Source organism: Amblyomma maculatum, chromosome 5, assembly GCF_055883805.1.
Source record: "Amblyomma maculatum isolate TAMU_Amacu chromosome 5, ASM5588380v1, whole genome shotgun sequence".
Lineage (NCBI taxonomy): Eukaryota > Metazoa > Arthropoda > Arachnida > Ixodida > Ixodidae > Amblyomma > Amblyomma maculatum.
In genome coordinates this window covers 135,315,333-135,335,790 of record NC_139348.1, presented here as the reverse complement: position 1 = coordinate 135,335,790, position 20,458 = coordinate 135,315,333, and the positions used below count along the sequence as shown (strand labels likewise).

At 44.5% G+C, this 20,458-nt stretch overlaps 1 protein-coding gene across 2 annotated transcripts; it reads right to left on the bottom strand.

Annotated features, from left to right (window-relative positions):
- Positions 1 to 1,372: 1,372 nt before the first annotated feature.
- Positions 1,373 to 19,500, bottom strand: TfIIB (transcription factor IIB). Of its 2 annotated transcripts, XR_014707675.1 has the most exons (11): positions 19,410 to 19,500; positions 18,963 to 19,073; positions 15,761 to 15,842; positions 12,704 to 12,808; positions 11,718 to 11,804; positions 9,473 to 9,602; positions 8,199 to 8,308; positions 6,764 to 6,858; positions 4,942 to 5,018; positions 2,478 to 4,570; positions 1,373 to 2,377 (listed from the first exon to the last, which is right to left on the bottom strand). XR_014707675.1 is itself a non-coding variant. In XM_084604414.1 (10 exons), the coding sequence occupies exons 1-10, from the start codon at positions 19,424 to 19,426 to the stop codon at positions 4,437 to 4,439; spliced, it is 948 nt and encodes a 315-aa protein (XP_084460540.1). In that variant the 5' UTR covers positions 19,427 to 19,500; the 3' UTR covers positions 1,373 to 4,436. The 2 variants fall into 2 exon arrangements, 1 of the variants encoding a protein (XP_084460540.1); XM_084604414.1 differs by having other exon boundaries at positions 1,373 to 4,570.
- Positions 19,501 to 20,458: the final 958 nt, after the last annotated feature.

The following is a 20,458-nucleotide window of genomic DNA, read 5'->3' as shown; positions in this document are numbered from 1 at the left end:
CTGCAAATTTGTTCTCATGCAAAGCAATTTTGCCACTTGATGATGCTGTCGTGCAATATTAGCCAGAGAAGCACAGTTCAGTAGGGGCAGCGCAAGTAAAGCTGGACATACTCTATTCCAGTAGTTCACTTCAGCACTACCAAAGCTATGATGAGTGCAGAGGCAGCATTCTGATGCTGGAAAAAGTATATTGCCAGTATATAATATACAGGTTCCCGTATACTTTATATGGATAACATTTTAAGGTGCATGTTCAAGAAATACTTCAAATCGAGGTGACTTAGGAGTCCAACATACTGGAATAATGAAAGACACTGGAACACAGGAAGTACTCAGTACCAGCACTGTCCCGTGTAGTTCTTTTTCTTGTGTTCCCATGATTTTAAGGTGAAAGACTTTAATGCCTCATCGTTGTCGACGGACGGTTGTCAGCAGAGGTGTCACGCTTTCAAGAGCAAGAGTTAAAATAAATTAATAAAGCTTCTCTCTACCGGGAATCAAACATCCATTACTTGGATCCCCAGCCCAGTGTTTTACCAACTGCTCCACGCCCCGAATAGTGAAACGCCAGTGAACCTCGATGTGTTCAATGAAATGCTGGTTGTGTTCAATGTAGTCATGCGCGATGTAGTCATGACAGGTCATGACTTCACCAGGTGATTCATGCATAGACGAAGCTGACCCCGCCGGGCGTTCGACCCAGGCGTCCATACGGCACCTTTCATTTGCCGCTTCCTCAATCGCCGCACCACACAGCAAACAGAAGCAGACCCAGATGCCTGCTGCAGCGTTTGAAATTGATTTACAGGATAGAAAAGGCGCAGTATCTGTTACAATTCTCTGTGGACGCATGCACCATGCCATAAAGAAAGGGAGGAAGGTGGTAGTGAAAGAAGAGAGGGAGATAGAGGTGCCGTAGTGAAGGGCTACGATCCACCACGCTATAATGGCTTTTGCCTCATCGCACTTTAGCGGTCCAAAGTGCCCTCTAGAATTTTTTTTCGTGTGTATGTTAGATTTGCACCAACTGGCCCAAATGGTCACCATGTTGAAGTTCATGGCTTAGGAGACTATGAGGAATGCCACAACGGAGGAGTTCAGAAACTTTGACCACCTGAGATTCTTTAATATGCACTAACATCACATGGTACGTGAATGCCTTGTTATTCACCTGTATTGAAAAATGGCCACTGCGGCCAGGGTTGAAGCCATGTTCATTGGTTTAGCAGTCGAGTGTCCTAACCACATACTGCACATGCTTGTGGGCCAAAGCCCGATTATCTCGTGTATGAAGTGGCATAACTAGTGTTTTGTGATCTACTTCACGCGTGATGCATAAGGCCCCAGTGCATGAGAATAGCTACACACACAGTGCTGGCAACCAATTTTATTTTAACATATGAAAGGTGCACAGTTGTGCAAAAATCTTGGACCTACACATTAAAAATCCCACTGGGAACATGGAAGTGATCACGTATTAGAACCGTCATAACTTGGAAGCAGAAACGATCAAAAAATGCACTTTCGGTCAAGATAAGCTAACCTGACAATAAAAGGCTTTGCTGCTTCAACCCTCTGTTCTTAACGTTTTGCTGACTTATTATGCTAGCATCGCATTGCTTGGAGCCACTTAAGAGGACACAGGTGAGGGCTGACATATGGGGGCATTTAACTGCATCACTAGCATATTAAGATGAATAAACCCAATCAAGAGCACTTCTATGTGTTGAAGAAAAGATTAAGTAGGGCTGTGCAAATATTCTAAACTTAGAATACAAATAGAATATGTCTGTTATTCAATTCATATTCAAAAAACTTGTACAGTAGAACTCCTGTATAGTAAAGTCACAGGGACTGGCAAATATCTTTATTATATCAGGGTCTTTGCTATATCAGTTGCTGGTGATAAAAAGATCCTGAAGATGCCATCTGGTAATTAAATGGCTACTTACCGAGCACGTCTTGTTTTTTAATGAAGAGATACTCTAAAATACCTTCTATCTCTCTCATCATTTCCTCATGCCATTTTTTCAGTTTTGTTTACATCTTGTGGAAGGAAGCATGAGGGCAACGTGGCTAATGTGAAAACCAAAGCCTTTCATAAGCATGGCATTATCTTCCACTGTTTCTGTCGTTAAAAGGCAACAGATGAGAAACGCGCCGCAGTCAAGTGCTGCGAAACTGCACACGCCTCCAGTTCTTGCCACCATGCTTCATACTGCACAGTGCTGCAAATGTTTGGCCGTTTCTTTCCTTCCCTATTTCTCGCTGCATCTTGACTCTACTTTCTGAACGGGCCGATCCACCTTCTTTCCATGTCTGCAGACAGCTATTCCTTTTTTTTGTTTTGCTATGCGGTGCATGCTTTCCCTCACGGCTCCAAGGCTTACGCAAATTTGGCTTCTCCTGAGTGTTGCTAAGCCTGGTGGTAAAGCCATTTAAAAGAACAGTGTTTTTCTTTAAAAAAAAAAAATTGCCTCGCGAGCATGCGGCGATGTCATTTCGTGGGAAGTCGTTGCCGCAGCCACACGCACTTTACTATAACTGATTTTTACCATGAATGCCTTTACTATAAAGCGGGAAAAATGTGCAGTCATCTATGGAAGATGAACAGGGACTTCAGTTTCACTTTACTATATCCGAGTTTTTACTATATGCGAGTTTACAATAGCGGGGTTCTTCTGTATTCAGAATTTTCGAATTCACCACAGATTCACTACACTGCGCGCTTCACCATAATCCTAGACTAACAATACTTGCTATAGACCAACACCGTGTTTACAAACAAAGGGGGCGCTCGCGGCGTCGCAGCCGACTGGGGGTGAAAAATAGGGTTAGCGCCCGTAGGAATACATGGAACCAAAATATTTTTAAGCAGTTTTCTCATTTCACGGGGCACCTGTGATGGCGTCATTCAGTACAAAGCAACTATGAACATCCTAGAACAGATCACGAAAGTATGAAATCTCATTAACGAGGCAAAGTATTTTTAAAATACCGCGAAATGTATGGGGGTGCAAGTTGGGAGGGCGACCCGTAGAAATACATGTAAACACAACTTACCGGAACATTTTTCTCATTTCGCAGAGCATCAGAAGTGATGGCTGGTCATTAAACGTTGACCAGCGCTTTGAAGAAGTGTATGATAAAGTATGGTGCGTCATTATGGAGGCAGTCTGCTTTTAAAACTCCCCGAATAACCTGTGTTATGAATCCAGACACCGCCAAAAGGCAAGCTGGGTGTAGCGAATCGCGCACTTTTGCTTAGTCTGATATACTGCTGCATAGGGTAAATAAGCTTGATAATACTGTCGCTCCAGTGATACGTGCTAGACAGAATTACATTTAAAAAGCAGTTGTCAAACGCCATACGACAATATGAACCGAACGAGATTCGCGCATTGCAGCAGACGACAGCGCAGCTGGCGATACCCACTGCGGCCGCCTCCAGCTCCGGAGCTTCTGCTAGTGACAGCACCGGTGGTGCATAGTCGTCTGCAACTGTGCGCGGTTAGTTTATCGTGCTGTGAACGGTCCCGCAAGTCGTCAGACTTGCATTACTTGCAAGAGAATGTAATGTGTCATGCAACAAGACGTAGGGGCGTCGTACAAGACACTCACCAAAAAATGAGAAGGGTTCAACGCTGCTGAACCGAGTAAATTGTTGCGGTAAGTTGTGTCTACATGTGTTTCAATGGGTCGCCCTCCCAACTTGCGCCCGCATACGTTTCGCGGTGTTTTAAAAATACTTCGCCTCGTTAACGAGATTTCATACTTTCGTGATCTGTTCCAGGATGTTCATGGTTGCTTTGTACCGAATAACGACACTACAGAGGACCCGTGAAATTAGAAAACTGCTTTGGAATATTTCGCTTCCATGTATTCCTATGGGCGCTAAGCCTATTTTTCACCCCCAGTCGGACCACGCTGGCGATAGAAGCGCCACCGCATCGTGCTTACGTCACAGATCGGTGTTGGTCTATATATATATTTATTTCACTGATTAGATATTCGAAAGCATCCCCCCCCACACACACACACACATTTGTATTTGAAGATTTCAATAATTGCACAGCCCTCGTATAGAGCATTGTAGTAAAATACTATTGTAATCACTTTGGCCTTTGCAAGCTACTGACCTTGGCTTACTTAAAAACACAGCCTGTACACAACCAACATGTCAATCGGAGAAAATGAGGCCCAGAATTCCCCGCTGTCCGCTCTTCAACATACTGACATTATGCTTCCCCCATCCCACACCAGGGCCGGAAGCAATATGAGCTGGCAACAATGTGCTGAAAAAAAAAAAAAAAAAACCCTTTTGCTTACAAATGCAAACGAATGAATGCCAGGTTCCTGTGGCTTGAACTGACAACACGAAAAAAGGAAGAGAAAAAAAAAAAAAAAAGCCGAAGAGGGAAGCTCAGTGGCTTTTCTCATGACTGGGGCAATTGCTCGATGGGAGTGAAGAACTTGAAGTCCTCGGGGAACAACTCAGCAGCGCGGGGGTACATGAGCTTGTAGGATTGCCGGATGGTGACGTCCGCCACACCAGCGATATCCCCGATTTCTGCAAGGTGAAAGGATGCCCAGAAAGAAAGGAAAAGTCAGAGAAGTGCAAGAGCTGAAGAGTAACTCCAACAGAATCAAGGCTGCTCAGCACATCGTTTACCATGCAAGCGCATTATGTCCGAACACACCGAGGCAAGCGCGTTTGTTTGTATGCAGCCACAGAGGCATGCCATAAATGCTGCATGTTCATGGCTGTCTACAGGCAGTTCATCAGAGACCGGCACTTAAAATCAAACGCATTCACTCACTGAGAGGCTGTTGCACACGACAGCCTCCCACAGCTCTGCAAGAGCATATTGAGGGTAAAATACCAAAGTCGAACTTCTTGTCCGACACGAGCGCGGACGCTAAACGGTGGTGAGCCCCCACCTTTTTGAGATTTCTTGTCCTCGGACGCTTGGGATGCCATGTAGATGGCGGCTGCTGCAACCGAGATGGGGCTCCTCCTGCAAGAAGGTGAGAGTTGGCTTCCCGCTGCAAGCCTTCCACAACCCCCCCCCCTCCCCCTCCCCTCCCCCACTCGAAGTTTGCTGCACCCAAAAGCACATTCCGTTCTGAGTGAAATACAATATGACACAGTACGATGCAATGTTAAACATGTCCTCCAAATATGGCAACCTACACAGCGTAGTGCATCAGGTCCTCGCATCAGGTCCCCGTTTGAATCAAAATTATTGAAAACTCACTCTAATAGTGGATGGAGAAGAAGCTAGTCCGAGTAGAAAATATGGTAAGCAGTTGTGACCCTAATATATTTAGAAAGGCATTAATCAACCACGTCGACCAATGAGCACCTGTGTTCAGCCCAGTGCTCGGATGCCTTATCATATTTTTGTTTCTGCATCCTTGGGCATTTTTTCCCCGCTTTGATGTCATCCGCATTCTATTGAGCAGATTAAATTGCATTACCTTGTACAGTATTATATTTTTTACATGGTATTACTTGACTTATTCTCAGTCCCCACCTAAATAACATTATGACGACAGGAGCTTCCATGGAGTTCCCTCAAAAAATAAAAAAATAAAAGAGGCAGAGGGAAAAAAAAGAAAAGAGGGAATCGCAAGCTGAAATCGGACCAACAACATGCCCAAAGTGTTCCACACCAGCTGCAGAAGTGGATGTTCGTCACCTGCTGTGGACTTGTGCAGGGACAAGGGAATCAAGGACAAAGATTCTGCGCGAAGTGGGTCTAACGACAACAAGGGAAGATGACTTTTCTAAATGGCTCACCGACAACGCTAAGAGCGGGAGCCTGCTCCGGTTCCTCACGGAAAACCATTTACATGAGTTTATATAATATGTCTTATGGCAAGTTTGCGTACAAAAAAAAAAAAAAAAAAAAAAAAAAAAAAAAAAAAAAAAACAGCTAGTAATCTACTATTACCAACTGCAAGTACAAATGACGGAATTGCATTTCTGCAGCAGCAGAGAGCAGCGTCACATGTCCCCTTCTAGTCTGTGCACATTTGTGATTTGAACACTGTTCGCTCACTATCATTTGCTTTCTGCGAGTAATTTTACCACAAAAATTTTGCACTCACTAAAAGGAAACTGAGGATAACTCCATCCGATTTACCTCTGCCTTTCTGGCTGTGGTTATATTTCGCTAGCGGAAGAAGGCGCATCTAGAGCCAAGAAAATCTGAATACTGTGTTGTTAAATTTTCCTCCCCGCCACTCGGTTTGAACTCGCAACGTCAAGACCAGAAGGGAGTCCGTGATCACCGTTTGGAGAGGGAACAGTGGTGTAGCCTAGTGACGGCAGCTTCTCAGTCATTAAGGTGCGGTAATATAAAACGATGTGGGCCAACTACAATTTGCCCTCGGTGCTCCTTTAGGCACGAGCACAGATATGTCAGTCTCTGTGCAGTGCAACTACTACACGAGTTGGCACAATCACAATGAAGAAAGTAATTTTGAAATCTGGGAAAACACAAGAACAGCGCTGTTTCAGCAACCATCGTATTTCACTACCGTTTTTTCTAATGGAACACTTTTTCCCTGGCCCCAATACTCAGCTTATCTGGGTTGAAAATGCTTAGCGAATGGGTCTCCGACTCCACCTCAAGCAGACACAAAAAGCACTTTGTGTCACTACGCTCTTTGGACAAAGCGGTCCTTGTGCTGTTAAAGATTCATCATCGCCACCACCTTCGTCTCAGGGTTGAGCGTAGGGGGCACCCAAACTTACCCGGGGACAATGTCTAGTTCCACAGCCTTGCGGGCAATGTGTGTGGCCGCCTTTTGAACTGACGACGGCAGGCCCAGGTTCGAGCAGAAGCGGGACTGGAAAAAAAAAATAAGAATGAGCGCTCATCATCACCGTTTTCAGTCAGGAAGCAAATCACTTGCATTAAGTGGCATGGTGCTTTTGCCAGTTCTAATGAACACTGTACAGGGCTTGGCATCATTGACGCAGCCGCTCTTCTTTCCACTGTAAAATTACACATTTACTGCCAAGGAAACTAGCTTCAGAAATTTTTCTTTCTCAATACAAACTTGTGACGTCAAATCCGAAGAGGGCACCGCGATGAACATTTTTGTGCGAATGACAATGCTGCTCAGCCTGAGAAATCTGCACCAAATACCATATTGACTCGCATATACAGAACACACTTTTCGCCCAAGAAGTTTCCCGATCATTTGGGAGATGTGTTCATTACGCGAAATAAAACATTTACTAAAAATTTGTAGCGGTCAAAAATGAAACAAAGAGCAGGCTTGTGGAATGATTACTTCCGTCGATTTATGGCTCAAGGTCTAAATAAAGCGAAGTACATCCTTTAGCACAGTTTCTGCGCTGAAAAAAGCATAACGAACACATCTTAAGCTTAGACCCGCGCGTATAACCCAAATGAGCCGCTCACCAATCTGTCAAGACGGAGCACAACTACAGTTCGCTCTAGAACAACTTGCAGCGTTAAGCATAAAGCCCAACTGGAACGATTCGCTACAATCCTTAATATGAAAAGAGAAATATTGTAGATTGGCATAGCCTTCGCTGGTTGTCAAATTATTCTTTAAATACCTGCATTAGGATGTGTGACTTGTTCTCACGCTTATTGTTGCCACTCCTGTAAAAGCCCCACACAGAGCTGACAGTATAAAAAATAAATAAACAAACAAATATTCTTTTTTGCCATTTTTATCGGCTGTTTGTCTGGTAGGTTGAGGTATAATAGGCCTGACATTCAAGAGAGGGCTTTATATCACAGCATATTATCGCGGCACTCAAATAAAAGGCAGTATCTGCTAGCATCCACTATAGGAGAAAGAAATTTCACTTTCGCAGGCAAAGGAGGGGGTGCGTTTTTATAATGCAAGCATGGTAATTATGGAACCAAACACGGCAATCTGCCTCAATGTACCACAGTTTGCTCACGGAAACAGCCTGAAGTTTTTTCTGACCTTTTGTAGCTAACAAAAGCTCTGTATTTAATGCAGCTACTGTTATCATCAGAACACAGCAGTGATTGATGAATTTGTCCTCAGTTCCCTAACACCACTTTTAAACACAGGTGAGGGCACAGACTTGAAACTGGTCTCTGACTAAAAGAAGACTGAGAATTTCGCACACAGAAGCAGGGAGATGCATGGAAGGTGTCAGGTAAGAAAACTTCACTTACCATGAAGTCTCCCGTCGTGATCAGGTCCACGCTTGTCTCCAGTGCCTTGAGGATCAACTTGAAGCACCGGCCTATCTCCTTTTTGGAGACCTTTGACACAGCACATATTTCTGTGCGGGTGGAAAGATATGGCTTGATGATGCAAATGGTACCACAGAGTAGTCAAATAGAATAAATAGCCCAGAGAATTGTAGACAAATAAATAATAATAATAAAAAAAAAAAAAAACAAACAAACTACCCAAGCGGCCAGCGCGCTTCTGATCCAGAACATTGCCTACTCCCGCCAGCCTGTCTAAGAGCGAAACCCACCTATTTTTCGGTCCACCTCAAGTGAGGCAAAATGTCATATCTGAAGCCAAGGCATAACATATAACAGCACTGCTACTCAAGCCTATCTCACCCTTGGAACAGTGCGCTCCATATCTGAAGCCGCACCTTCCTTATTCTTGCACCAGCATAAAGAATTTGTGGTAGAAGATACATGTCATTAGGAAATGCCTTGCAGGTGGCACACCGGAAGAGGCCGATCATCCCTTTTATTTCTCCATTTCTGGCCTTCCTGATCAATAGCTGATCAGCTCACATGTATTTGGAGAGTTCCTTAAATTTGTAAAAACCTGCGTAAGTTAACCCTCCAAAAATACTGCCTTACTAGCGATGCAGGTGTAACTAATGCCTCTAGCAATGCAAGTGTAACTAATGAATAGATAAGTATATAAACAAACAAACAGACTATCTCATAACCTGCTTAGATAGGATGGAGAAAATGCCAGAGAACATGTTGCTTCCCGAGTAAATGTGCTGCTGCAAATTTGTGCATAAATACTGTAAACGCATGTTTAGATGGCATCATTCAATCCGAAAAAGTGCGATTACTATTATATGAGTGCCGAAACTTCCCGCTTAGGCCTCCAGCTTTTTATCACGCATCAAGGCTTAGCAAGCCTGGAAAAAAAGCACCCATCTCCAGTGGGTCTGGGCTACAACCTCTTCTCAACAACCTCCTTCAAATGAGTCGAGCGCGACGAAGAGAGAACTCCCAGATATTTTCTCCCTCTACCACAATTAAAGATGAGTGGAAATTACAACCATAATACTTGCAAATTGCAGGCCAATTACATGGGAGTAATGCGAAAATTCAGCATTAGGTGGCATGGAGAAAAGAACAAATTGTTTTTCAGTTAGCATAATGGTAACACACTTGTAATCGCTGAAGTGAGTGGTTGTGTGTTCGATGTGATTGACTACCGACAAAGTAAAGGGGTAGCATGCCTTTGAAGGTTCGTGGCACTCCTTCCTGGCGGCAAGCAATGTAGAGGCATGCTGATGCAATGGCATCGTTACTGCGCCCTTTCAGTGTCTTGCCATCGTGCACTTGCTTGAACAAAAGGTTTGAGCGGTCCTGGGAATGAAGAGAGCCACGTTTATGAAGCACAGAACCAGCAAATGCTCCATCCCGATGACTGGACACAAAAGAAAAAGAAGAAGAAAGAAAAAAAAAAAGGAAAAGAAAACAATCCAGCCACAGCGATCTGACAAACCTCCGACTCTTGAGAACAACATCGACTGAACTTTTCATCGCCAATACACTATCTTATGAACACCAATGAAAACGGTCAGCAAGGTCCAAAACAAGGAATTGGTTGTCATGTTGCCAATAACCACAGTTCAGTTCAATCACAAAACCTTTCATGGCTTCTGATCTAGAACAAAACTCCCCAAAAAATTAACATAACACTATGCTGCTCAAGTCCTGAAAATGCGAAAGTACAAATGAAGCGTTCGCCCCCCCCCCCCCTTTTTTCTTTTTTAATCTCTGCTCCTTTATCTTTTTTCTGCTTAATACAGTCCAGGCATCTGTTCACTAAAAGACATGCATGGTTGGTAGAAGGAAGAATACTGTACACAGCTCTAGCTGTAAAAGCATTTTACCTCATGCACTACACGTGACACCTCTGTAGTGTCATGAATTGTGTGCGCCTTCCTAGAACATGGGTGATGTGAGAAATCGGATGTCGTCCTGACAACACTTCATGTAACAGTTCATGGAAGTTCAAAATATCCCGTAACATGAAAGCATGTGCAAGATATCAACAAGTCTATGTTCACTTGCAACTAATCTGATGATCCCAAGAAAAGCAAACACTGGTGTAGGGGATCGTCTGAAGCGCGCAGGGGCGTTCATTGCTCCGATGGCTGGAAGCCTGTAAGAAGCGGTTGAAAGGCATGCACGGAGCCCAACGCCCAGACAGCAGGGCATTGTTTGGTGGTCGCCTTGAACCCTGAATAAGCACACAGGAAGGAAACGCGGTGGTAGCACTCAAAAAGCCACTGCCAAGCAGACGCAGAGCCCACTAATCCCTAAGAGAGTCGGAACTGTGAAGCAGGCTTCACATTAACAAAGAAGCTATCGCTGTTCGTAGCGGGCCAGGAAGGTATACCTAAGCACAGCCGATAAGAGGGGTGGGGCCATTGTCCAGCGACGACTAGTCATTTGGGTGAGAAAGATGTATATCTGCTGACGGGGGTTCGTGGCATGTAGTTTCAGCAACAATAACGTGCTCGCAAGAACGAAGGTCACTAGTAATTTATCGTGGTGCATGGCGCCAAGCAGTACAAGAAGGATGCGTCGAAACGACGCCAAATTGGCATTGGCAACCGTGGCGTTGAAGTGACCAATTACGGTGTCGACGCGTAGGCGACACGGGGAGAAACGAAAGGTTGCATTCTCGCATTTGTTTTTTCCCCCTCTCTGTAAGAGAGGGACCCGTGTACAGGGTAATGTTGTGCAGCAGAGCCTGTAGTTTGGCAAGCCAATTGTGGTCACTCGGTTTGCTGCCATGAGGCATGTTCTTTTTTCTTTCTTTTTTTTTGCACACTCTTTTTGCTGGCACAAATGTCTCGAAACAAAGTTGTAAAGTCAAAAGAGGTGTGGTAGGCACCAAGTAACCAATCATACCGATGCTTACTGCAATGACTAAGATTTGAGTGTGGGCTGGGCGCCGAAGGATTAAAACCGAGCCCGAAGGCCCAGTCGAGTGCTCTGGGCTACGGGCAGATGCAATGTATTGTCGGCTATGCAGAGTAAGGATCCCCCCTGTAGCCAGTTCATAGTTTTTGCTTTGTTTTCTTCTACCACTTCATGTAAATATGCCTCAAAGTGTCTGACTTGCAATTATGTAAAGTTTGCACATATAAATTCAAGTTTAATCCCCATTGCTGTCATTGTGGAAGTCGTGATAAGCAGTCTCTGACGGAGCACTTCTAGTGCAAGAAAAAAGACTTCAGAGTCTTCGCCACCATCAATTCGGGTCGTCACCTGAAATTTACTACTGGTGTCTGTGCATGTGGGTATCTTTGATACCAGATGTAATATCTGCAAACATAACTTGAAGACATGCTAGGATGCAATATATGCGAAAACACAGAAAGGTTTCTAAGACAAGCTCATAGCATGGATACCGTAGTCAACATAGAGCAAGCACTTCATTACACCCAGTAAATGCAAAGTCCTTACCACTATGGTCTTTGTGAGGTTGATCCTGTCAGCCATGTTACTGATTTCCCTGAACGCATTCAGGAGGGCTCGGTCCGCGCTACTCATCTGCAAGAGGTGGGATCGGAGAAGACAGTCAACGATCAGCAGCGAACCTTCAGATTTAAGATAAGAAGCCTCAGAGCCATCGTCGGTAAGGTGGCCTGCCTCGTGCGAACTAGGGCAGCCTTTAGCTGCAAGGGCAGCTTAAGCCAGAAGGTATCAAGGCACAAGGTATTTTCTATCCACACAGGATCAGGTCAGATAGTTATTTTCCAAGCATTTCGCACTAAAACAGCCCAGGCAACAGGAAAGCGTGAAGAGGTCTTTTTTACTTTTCTCTCAATGAGCCAAATCCAGGCACTGATATTAGGTAAAGTTCAAGTGTAACTGTGACTTTGCCCAGGGACCTTTCCTTAGAAAAATCAATATTTATGGGTGAATCAATACAATTTTAAAGCATATCCCAATAAAGCGACAATGTGTCACTATAGAAAAAAAAAAAAAAAAAACGTCCGCATTTTGCTTGATTTCTGCCGAGGAGGATTTGGCTCACATCGAAAAAAAATTAAAAATAATAATAAAAAAAAACCGCTTTGATGTAGCCATTAAGAAAACTACGTTAAACACCAGCGTAATTGTGAAAATAGCTTTTACAAACAAATTTACTGAAGAAATGCCAAAGCGCCATCTGCCAAAGACGCAGGAGGCCAACCCAGAAATAAAGTCAAGCAAAAGCTAGACCTCGGGGCAAAAATTTATAGCAACTCCCAGTTCCTTAGACATTTATACGAAGAAGGAACCCCCAGCGATGAACTCCTGAAAATTTATTACTGTTGTTTAAGCGTTACGGGATTGTGTTAGTCAACACAAAAGTTCTGAGAGCCACCCAACACAATAAGTCATGGCTAAGTTTTGCCAGTATTAAAAACAAATTCTGAGTTCTGGAGGACTCGAAGCACACTCACCGTCTTGCGATTCTGGTACTTGGCTGTGCCCGACTCGTCAAAGCTGGCATCACCCGTACCTTTGCCAATCATCGTGGCCAAGTCACTGCCATTCAGCAGAGGGTTCTGCAAAGCAGTTTAGTCACTGTAATAACTTCACCAGAAACCAAAATCTTCATGGCTAGCAACACAGTATAGTAACCACACAATTCTCCAAAAACGCGGGTTGCCCAAACTCTGGTGCATGTAACATTTGTATTTAATTCACACTGAAAAATTAATAATAATAATAATAATAATAATAATAATAATAATAATAATAATAATAATAATAATAATAATAATAATAATAATAATAAAATTTGGAGGACGCTTAAGCTTCGCCTTCAAGAGTGGAACGCGATAGCGTTATTGCACCTCGTCGAGAAAACTTATTAAACGCAAGGGTATTGGGGCATCCTCGCACCGGTACCCGCGCGGCCCGAAGGGGAGAAGCGGGTGAGCGAAGATAGTGATCTAAAGAAAGGAAAGACGCTTGATTCTACAACCCGTGAGGGTGCACGGCGAAACGTCAGGGGCGAGTGGCGCACCACGTGTCGGGGCAGCGCCGCACATTGCGAGGAGGGGTTCTTCTGTGTTTGCCGCAAGATGGCTCTGCATGTGCGCAGAGCGCAAAAGAAATGTAGCGGAAACGTACTCCGCTACTCGTGTAACTGCGACTTCTGTAAGTAACATGCTCATAATTACCGATATACACCGCAGTATAACGTTCTACGGCACGTTTCTAAGGCAACACCGCATTCACTAGAAGCGCTTTTGTACCGCTTTCAAGCATCGAACTCCTGGCTGAGTGGCTCGATTCCCACCCAGCCCATCTTGGAAGTTGCTTTTTATTTATGAAGTGCATGCCGGGATTTATCGCTCACGGCCAACGCCGACGACGACACCGGCTTTTCTGCGACACGAGCTCCTTAACACTATCGCGTTAATAATAATAATAATTGGTTCATAGGAAAGGAAAGGCACAGTATCTACTATACTTGTTCTGTGGACACCTGAACCCCACCTTAAGGGTTGGGAGAAAGGTGAGAGTGAAAGCGGAAAGAGAGAAAGGGATACTGTAGTGGAGGGCTCTGGAGTAATTTCGACCACCTGGGGATCTATAACCTACATGTTCAAGGGTGGAAGCAGGCTTGAGCATTTTGGAGCAGCTTTGGGATATAGATAGATGGCATTGAAGGGTAGCCTTTCCATCCCGCAGCTTCTTTACTTCACTGCCTCCTGCCAACTGCTCATCATTCCTTACATGAGGAATGCTGGGGCTCATTTTTAATATTCTGGCGATAGGCCCCATATGTCTTTCCAACACTCTTGAGAAGCTTCCTAGTGATTGGCAGCTTTGGCGTACCAATCCGTAACGCTTCAAGTATGGTTTCGTTTGTCGTAGGCCTGGCATGCTTGTCACTGACAACGGGGCTCGATGATGAAGTACCTGCTTGTTTTCACAGCAGAGCCATTAGAATAACTCACACAGTTTTTGCAGTCTGACGAGCTTCCTTCGTAACGGCTCACAGTAGTTTGCGCTACTTGCTTGCTGATCTCGTTTTGCTCCACTGGCGATTCAACGGCTGAGAGGAGGTGCTATGTCACATGCACAGTGCATTTTTTTTTTCTCAATTATCTCCAATCGCTGGTGGCTCAGAACAAATATTTATTATTCTCCATGCTTCCTTCCCTTCCAAAATTAAGACCAGTGTAAGATGCGTTATATCTTTGCCACTGGTGTAATGACACTGTTCCCGTGTTCTGCTAAATTGAATGGCAGAACATCAAAACAGCCAGTTGGAGCAGTTTTGGAGCAGGATGGAGCAATTGGAGCAGCACTTCCACCCCTCCATGTTTCATCTGTGCAAATAAAAAAACAAACTAAAGTCTGTTTGTGCCCTCTGTCAGGGACTGACAATTTCAAGAGGCCCCTGTTCCCAATTGGTCAGCCTTCCACTGCCCTGTTAGCCATTTCAGATGTGTGCAGGTATGCAGGCCTCAAGGAAGCCAATTAAAAGTTATATCCTCCGAAGCCACTGAGTGCACTCTGCCGCAATGAAAGGAGCCATAAAATATGACGATAGCTAAATCCTAAACACGCCATTGCAGCACTCTGCCTGTAGAGCTCAGATTGGGCTGTGATAACGTATGTTTCGAACCGGCCGCAAATAAAGCTCCTGATAATATATGTCTGCTCCAAATGTATAGAAATATTCCGACTCCATGAAAAATTTCCGGAATTCTTTGCCGTGCTAAGACCTTCTAGTTTCCATAACTCAAGCCACACAAATCAAATACTAATATGTCTGTCTCGCAAAATATTTGTAATTTCATGCTGTGCATGGGCTATGACAAGACACCTTAGCAGAGAGTGCAGGGTTAGTTTTGGGTTTCTTTAATAATGTGTGTCGACACTATAATGATAGCTACGCAAAATGTCGCATACTTGTACAGAAAACATGGGCACACTAGGAGAAAGGCTGGCTTCACAACCTTCAGAGTTCTTTACTTTTAACGGTTGCAAAACTTGCCATGAGGTCCATACATCAGAAAAATGGAGGGCCGATTGGGCAAAAGTTGGTGTTTATGGATTGTGGCGACACCTGGCTTCACAACCTTCAGTGTTCTTTACTCTTACCGGTTGCGAAACTGGCCATGAGGTCCATTCATCAGAAAAATAGAGGGCTGATTGGGCAAAAGTTGGAGGTGTTTATTCACTATCAAACACTAGTAGAATAACAGTGCAAGCAATAAATTTAGAGGTAAAAGAAGCACAGAAGAAGTTTTCAGAAGATAATAAAGAAATAGGTGAAAGCTTTTAATTGCCATTTCCAGACAGTGCAGCCATCCTCAAGCACCCAAAAGGTGGCTTCCTAGACTGGTCACTTTTTAAAATGGAGTTTCCCTCGGCAGTAGCATATGAAATCCATTGGATCCATGTGGTCACATGTCAACCTTCAGAACACTTCATCACTCTCGGATATCAAAGTCAAAGGAGCACCTGAGCATGCAAGAGTACCCCAAGCTACTTGCCTCGGCGGCTCCAACACGAGCTGGATCGTTGTTGCTCTTCTCATTGGGGAAGACTCGCCACTCAGTGCCCACGTCCACTATCCTATCACCACAATGAGAGAGGAGAGTTTTCTGTGTATTAGCATCAGAATACCCATTAATGCAATAAGTGCCTGGTATCGGTGCGTGAAGCCTCCACCTTCTGTACCTGGGCCTCCCACTTAGTGCCCACCTACCACCCACACAACAAATTCCACTCCCTTCCCTCCACGAAGCAATTTGGCTTGGTGACTGTTCTCAATCTAAAATTAGGGAGATGCAACCTGCAGTCCCAATACATCACTGTCTTGATCAAAAATGAGCAAAAAAGGTGATCCAGAAGTGCTAGGAAATTGCAACTGAAATGTACAATGAATGCTTTCGTAAACTATGACAGTGACATGAGATAAGAATCTGAAGCTGCAATAAAGAGCCAACATGACGCTTTTTGAAGCGATCTATGAAAGGCACATTCAATATATACTGACGACAGCCTGTAACCGATAGGTTAAAGTGTTCTATGAGCTAGATAAAGGCAAAAAATTAAATACAGGTGTCACTATGCAGGTTGACCTCTTAAACTGTGGTGCAGTTGGCGAAGTATTCCTGGTGTGAATACTGACGGTAGGCTCCATGACCATCCACTTCAAAGCAGTGATCGCAAAGTCCATTTTTCTGTGCGTAAAATTGCAAGTTTGAGCGAAGTGTCAGGAAACACAACTCCCTCGGCAACAAATATGTTAGTGATCCAAGGTCCTACCCTGACTTGTCATGCGCATTATGGCATACAAAGCATGGAATGAGAACTTGCCAGCCAATACATTTATGGCCATTTAACTGAAGCAACAGTGAGCAATAATGAACACTGCTGCTTGCCTGCACTTTCAGAGTGTTGGCCATTTCATGACCTCAAGTTGAAATGTGCGCGACACAGGACAAATGCAGAGATGAACACAGGACAGTACAAATGCTTGCCTGCTCACGCTATCATCATCCTGCGCCTTTCAAAGCTCTGCACAATGTCTCACAATATTACAAGGCCAACATTAGGAAGAGAACAAAAAAACAATAAAAAGCTTCCACGAATGCTAAAGGAGCTTCATTGCATGGCTTATACCTCTGTCACATGGCCAGTTTCAATTATGGAGATCGAACTCGATGCGGATCGGCTACTGCCACACGGCGGTTTTCAATAACAAATTGAACTCGATTAGCACTGACTAAAAGAGGTTTCTGAATGACCATTGGAATGCCAAGGAATATGGAGAGCAACCCTGCACTCACCACAGGTGAAAAACAAGGCAAACTTGAGAAAAAGCAAAACATCTTCTGGTATAAATTATTTAGGCTACATTAACCAGTAAGTCAACTAGTTTTTCGGCAGTGAAATCGGTCGCTCTGTAGAATGTGCAGTGTTCAGGTGTAAACAAACTGACGGTGTTCTAGCGTGTCTAGCTGTTCTTCAGTGGCAGTGCAGCGTACCGCAGCATTTCGCTCATGTTCTCCTTTCAGTGCGCATTGCGACAACCAAGACCAGGAATAGCCCCACAAGTGCTTCTGACGATAGCAGCTACGTACACGGCGAAGACAACCGCCGAGCTGTGACAGCGTTGCCGGCGCAAAATGAATGCGGTGACTGCGCATCGTTAGCCCATTGTCATTCCGTCGTTGCTTGCCTGTGGGTTATGTCAAGCTGTAGGGTATTTGAATACCCTTCTCCAAATGAACTTTCAATTGGAAATAGCCCTAAGTTCGATATCTGCCTCATTTTATCCTGCTTAACTTCATATTTTAACTGAAAACTGTTACTCGTGGCGCCATCTGTTGGACCATATGCTTAAACAATGGGCATTGAGATAACCTGTGTAACAAAGGCATTAAAAGCAAACCCCTTCGGGTTTTGACAAAGACTGTAGACATAGAGACACTTTCGTATTTCGGTGCCAGATTTTAAAAACAATTTCCTGTGTGGAAATTACTGACCTAATCGCAAGCAAACATTGCTCACAAGGTAGCGTATTGTGGTCTACATTCTTTGAGATATAAGTAAACATCCACACTTTAGCCGCCTAAACTGCCGTTATCTGTGAGTACAGATTTTGCATATACGAGCCAAGCAGCTGATTGGGTGGATAAGGGTGAACCCCATGAATTGGGAGGCGGCAGCATACACCACCTAGTGGTACTATATTTTAGACTTTTGCCTTGATTTTGGCCAGAAATCACAAACCTCGGTTTAGTTATTTCTACCTGCTCAATGACTATTTTTCCTCCACATTATCTTTAAACCCCAATGCTTTGAATAAAATCAGCCCCGTTGCATTAAACTGTAAGGCAAAGCCCTCTGCAAAAAGTATCAAGTGTTCAGTCGTTTCCTCGCCTTGTCCACAAGCACCTCGTGTCTACCTCTTGTTACTTGACACAGTGAATCCGCAATACTCCTATCCTGGCTTTGAACAACCAGCCTCCCCTAGAGTATTTTCTTTGGCTATTTTTTGTGTGAATGCTCGTGCATGTTTCCACTGCTGATTTTGTCTGCATCCCTGGCTCCCGCAGACTCTTCCTGGTCTGACAAGTTGCTCCACCTGATGGACAAGGAAGCAACCGACAGCCTTGTTTGATGGGAGGGCAAGCTGCGTGTTTGTCTTGAACTGTTTTGAAGACTGCGGCCGCTTTTTTGCAGCGCTTCAGTTCCAGCGTTACATCCTGAAAAGCAGGCACAGCTGCTTCAGTTCTGCGACAGCGAACTTAACCTTAACCTAACTACTTGAGTAGTGGGTGTGAAAACACACTATGCAGCAAAGAATATTGTCCATGTTGTGATAGTATGCATTGGCATCAAATCCTGAAAGCATACTCAGCATCGAGGCAACCGAGGGTTTGGATGAAGCTCAAACAGCAGTCATGATGTTTCGTCCCGACATAAACGCGCACACATAGAAATTAAGGGGGAATACGCAAATACGCCAGCTGAACAGCATGGCTATCCGCTTTAGACAGCAACGCAGTTGTCCCCATACTAGGTAACCATGGCACAACTACTCGTGAAGCCAACAGTTCTGAAAAAGCCAGCTGCAACTACGAGGGGACTTAAGCCCGATGTGGCATGAAAACGCGCCACCACACTCGTTGAGTGACACAGACCGGCGTCTTCGGGCTGCACAGCGAAAGAAGAAAAACGCACCTGTCGCCAACAACAAGGCCGCACTGCGGGCAGATCATGTCCCCGGCCCGGTAGTCCTCCACCAGGACGGCATCCGGGTGATCGGTGCAGAAAACCCGCGAATTCGGACCGCTGCAAAACACGCCACAAAGCTCGCAGTAAATTTCGCTTTTCGCCCGCTTCAACTCAATTTTGCTTGACGCGCCCAGGAAGAGTTTCACTGTGCCGCTTCCATGAATACGAAAATAGATAAACACACGAAGGCGGCAAAGAAAGTGAGAATGCGATGGAAACCTTGGCGACAAGCAGTGTGATCGCTGTCTGAGGCGGCCACTCTTCGACACTCTCACCCTTCTCTTCGCAGGGACAACGCTTACTTTCAATAACGTACAGAGGCTAAAAAAAAAAAAAAAAAAGGAGCTTTACAACAAGGTAGTAGCGTGACAATGACCAAATAATTCCGCTCACCGAGACCCAGACGCCATATCCACTGTTTTGCAGCTCGTCTAAAATAGTCTACGGATTGCATTGCATTGGCTACCGTTGGCCTATCCTTGTAAATGTAATGGTGATGATAACAATAAAAATAAAAGTTAGACGTTCCTTTGTTTCTTTTTTTTTTTTCCAAGAGGAGGCAGTTTTAAATAATGAAAAGGATCTTTGCTTGACATGCCTGTAACATGCTTTTCTGGATGAGGAACAGGCCAGAATTCCCTGCCTGACTTGATTGAAATTCGACTCGAATCGATTCGAATAACGATTCGATATATTTGGCGACATGTTCGACGCCAGTGGAGGAAAGACGATACAGTAAAACGAAAATGTTTTAGTTCGGTCCTAGCAAATTCGGAAATTCGCATAATTTGAATAAGAATTAAGCGCAGCCCCAGCTGACGCCCATGCACGTAAATCTGTGGCGTCGGACGCAACGTTACTATTATAGAACAAACTCGTGAATTTCTTGGAACAGCGGTTCCCGTGCGCCTCAGTCGTGCGCTCTGTAGCAGGCATGGAGCAAGCAAGACGACCCCCTTATTAAAAACAGGATGTTTACTGCTCAGCGTAGTAATAGGACACCGCACCCATGGTTAGCAAAATCTTGCATTTTTACACCCACAAATGCATTCCACTCAGCAGACATTCATGATTGGGAGTAGGTAGGAGGCAATCATGCGCATAAGGAAAGAACTTTAATGTTTCTTAGATTGCTGCGAATAGATAACAGGTTCGCAACTGAAACTGGCTGACAGCCGATATTCTCGGTCAACCAATGCATGCCCAAAGGTCGGACCTAGTTGGCTAAAGCTTTCATACTAACCATCGACAAATGTAGACAATTAGACGACACCTAATGCTCAGGCAGCCAAACAATGCTATAAAGTGGAGCTGTGGTTGGCTGCCCTCGAGGTTGGCCATGTCTTCCAGTCACAAATTGGAAAACAATTGTGAGATTGAAATTTGTAACATTTGTATGCGCTGGTACCATAGTTTATTGAATCCTGCTACTTTCTGCGAAC

Bases quoted from the DNA above. Each gene is read 5' to 3' on its own strand.
- TfIIB (XM_084604414.1), bottom strand. The intron at 15,843-18,962 runs GTGCGTTTTTCT...TTGTGGTGATAG, and splicing joins GGCCTTGTTGTTGGCGACAG to GATAGTGGACGTGGGCACTG. The intron at 8,309-9,472 runs GCATGCTACCCC...CCACCCGCACAG, and splicing joins AGTGCCACGAACCTTCAAAG to AAATATGTGCTGTGTCAAAG.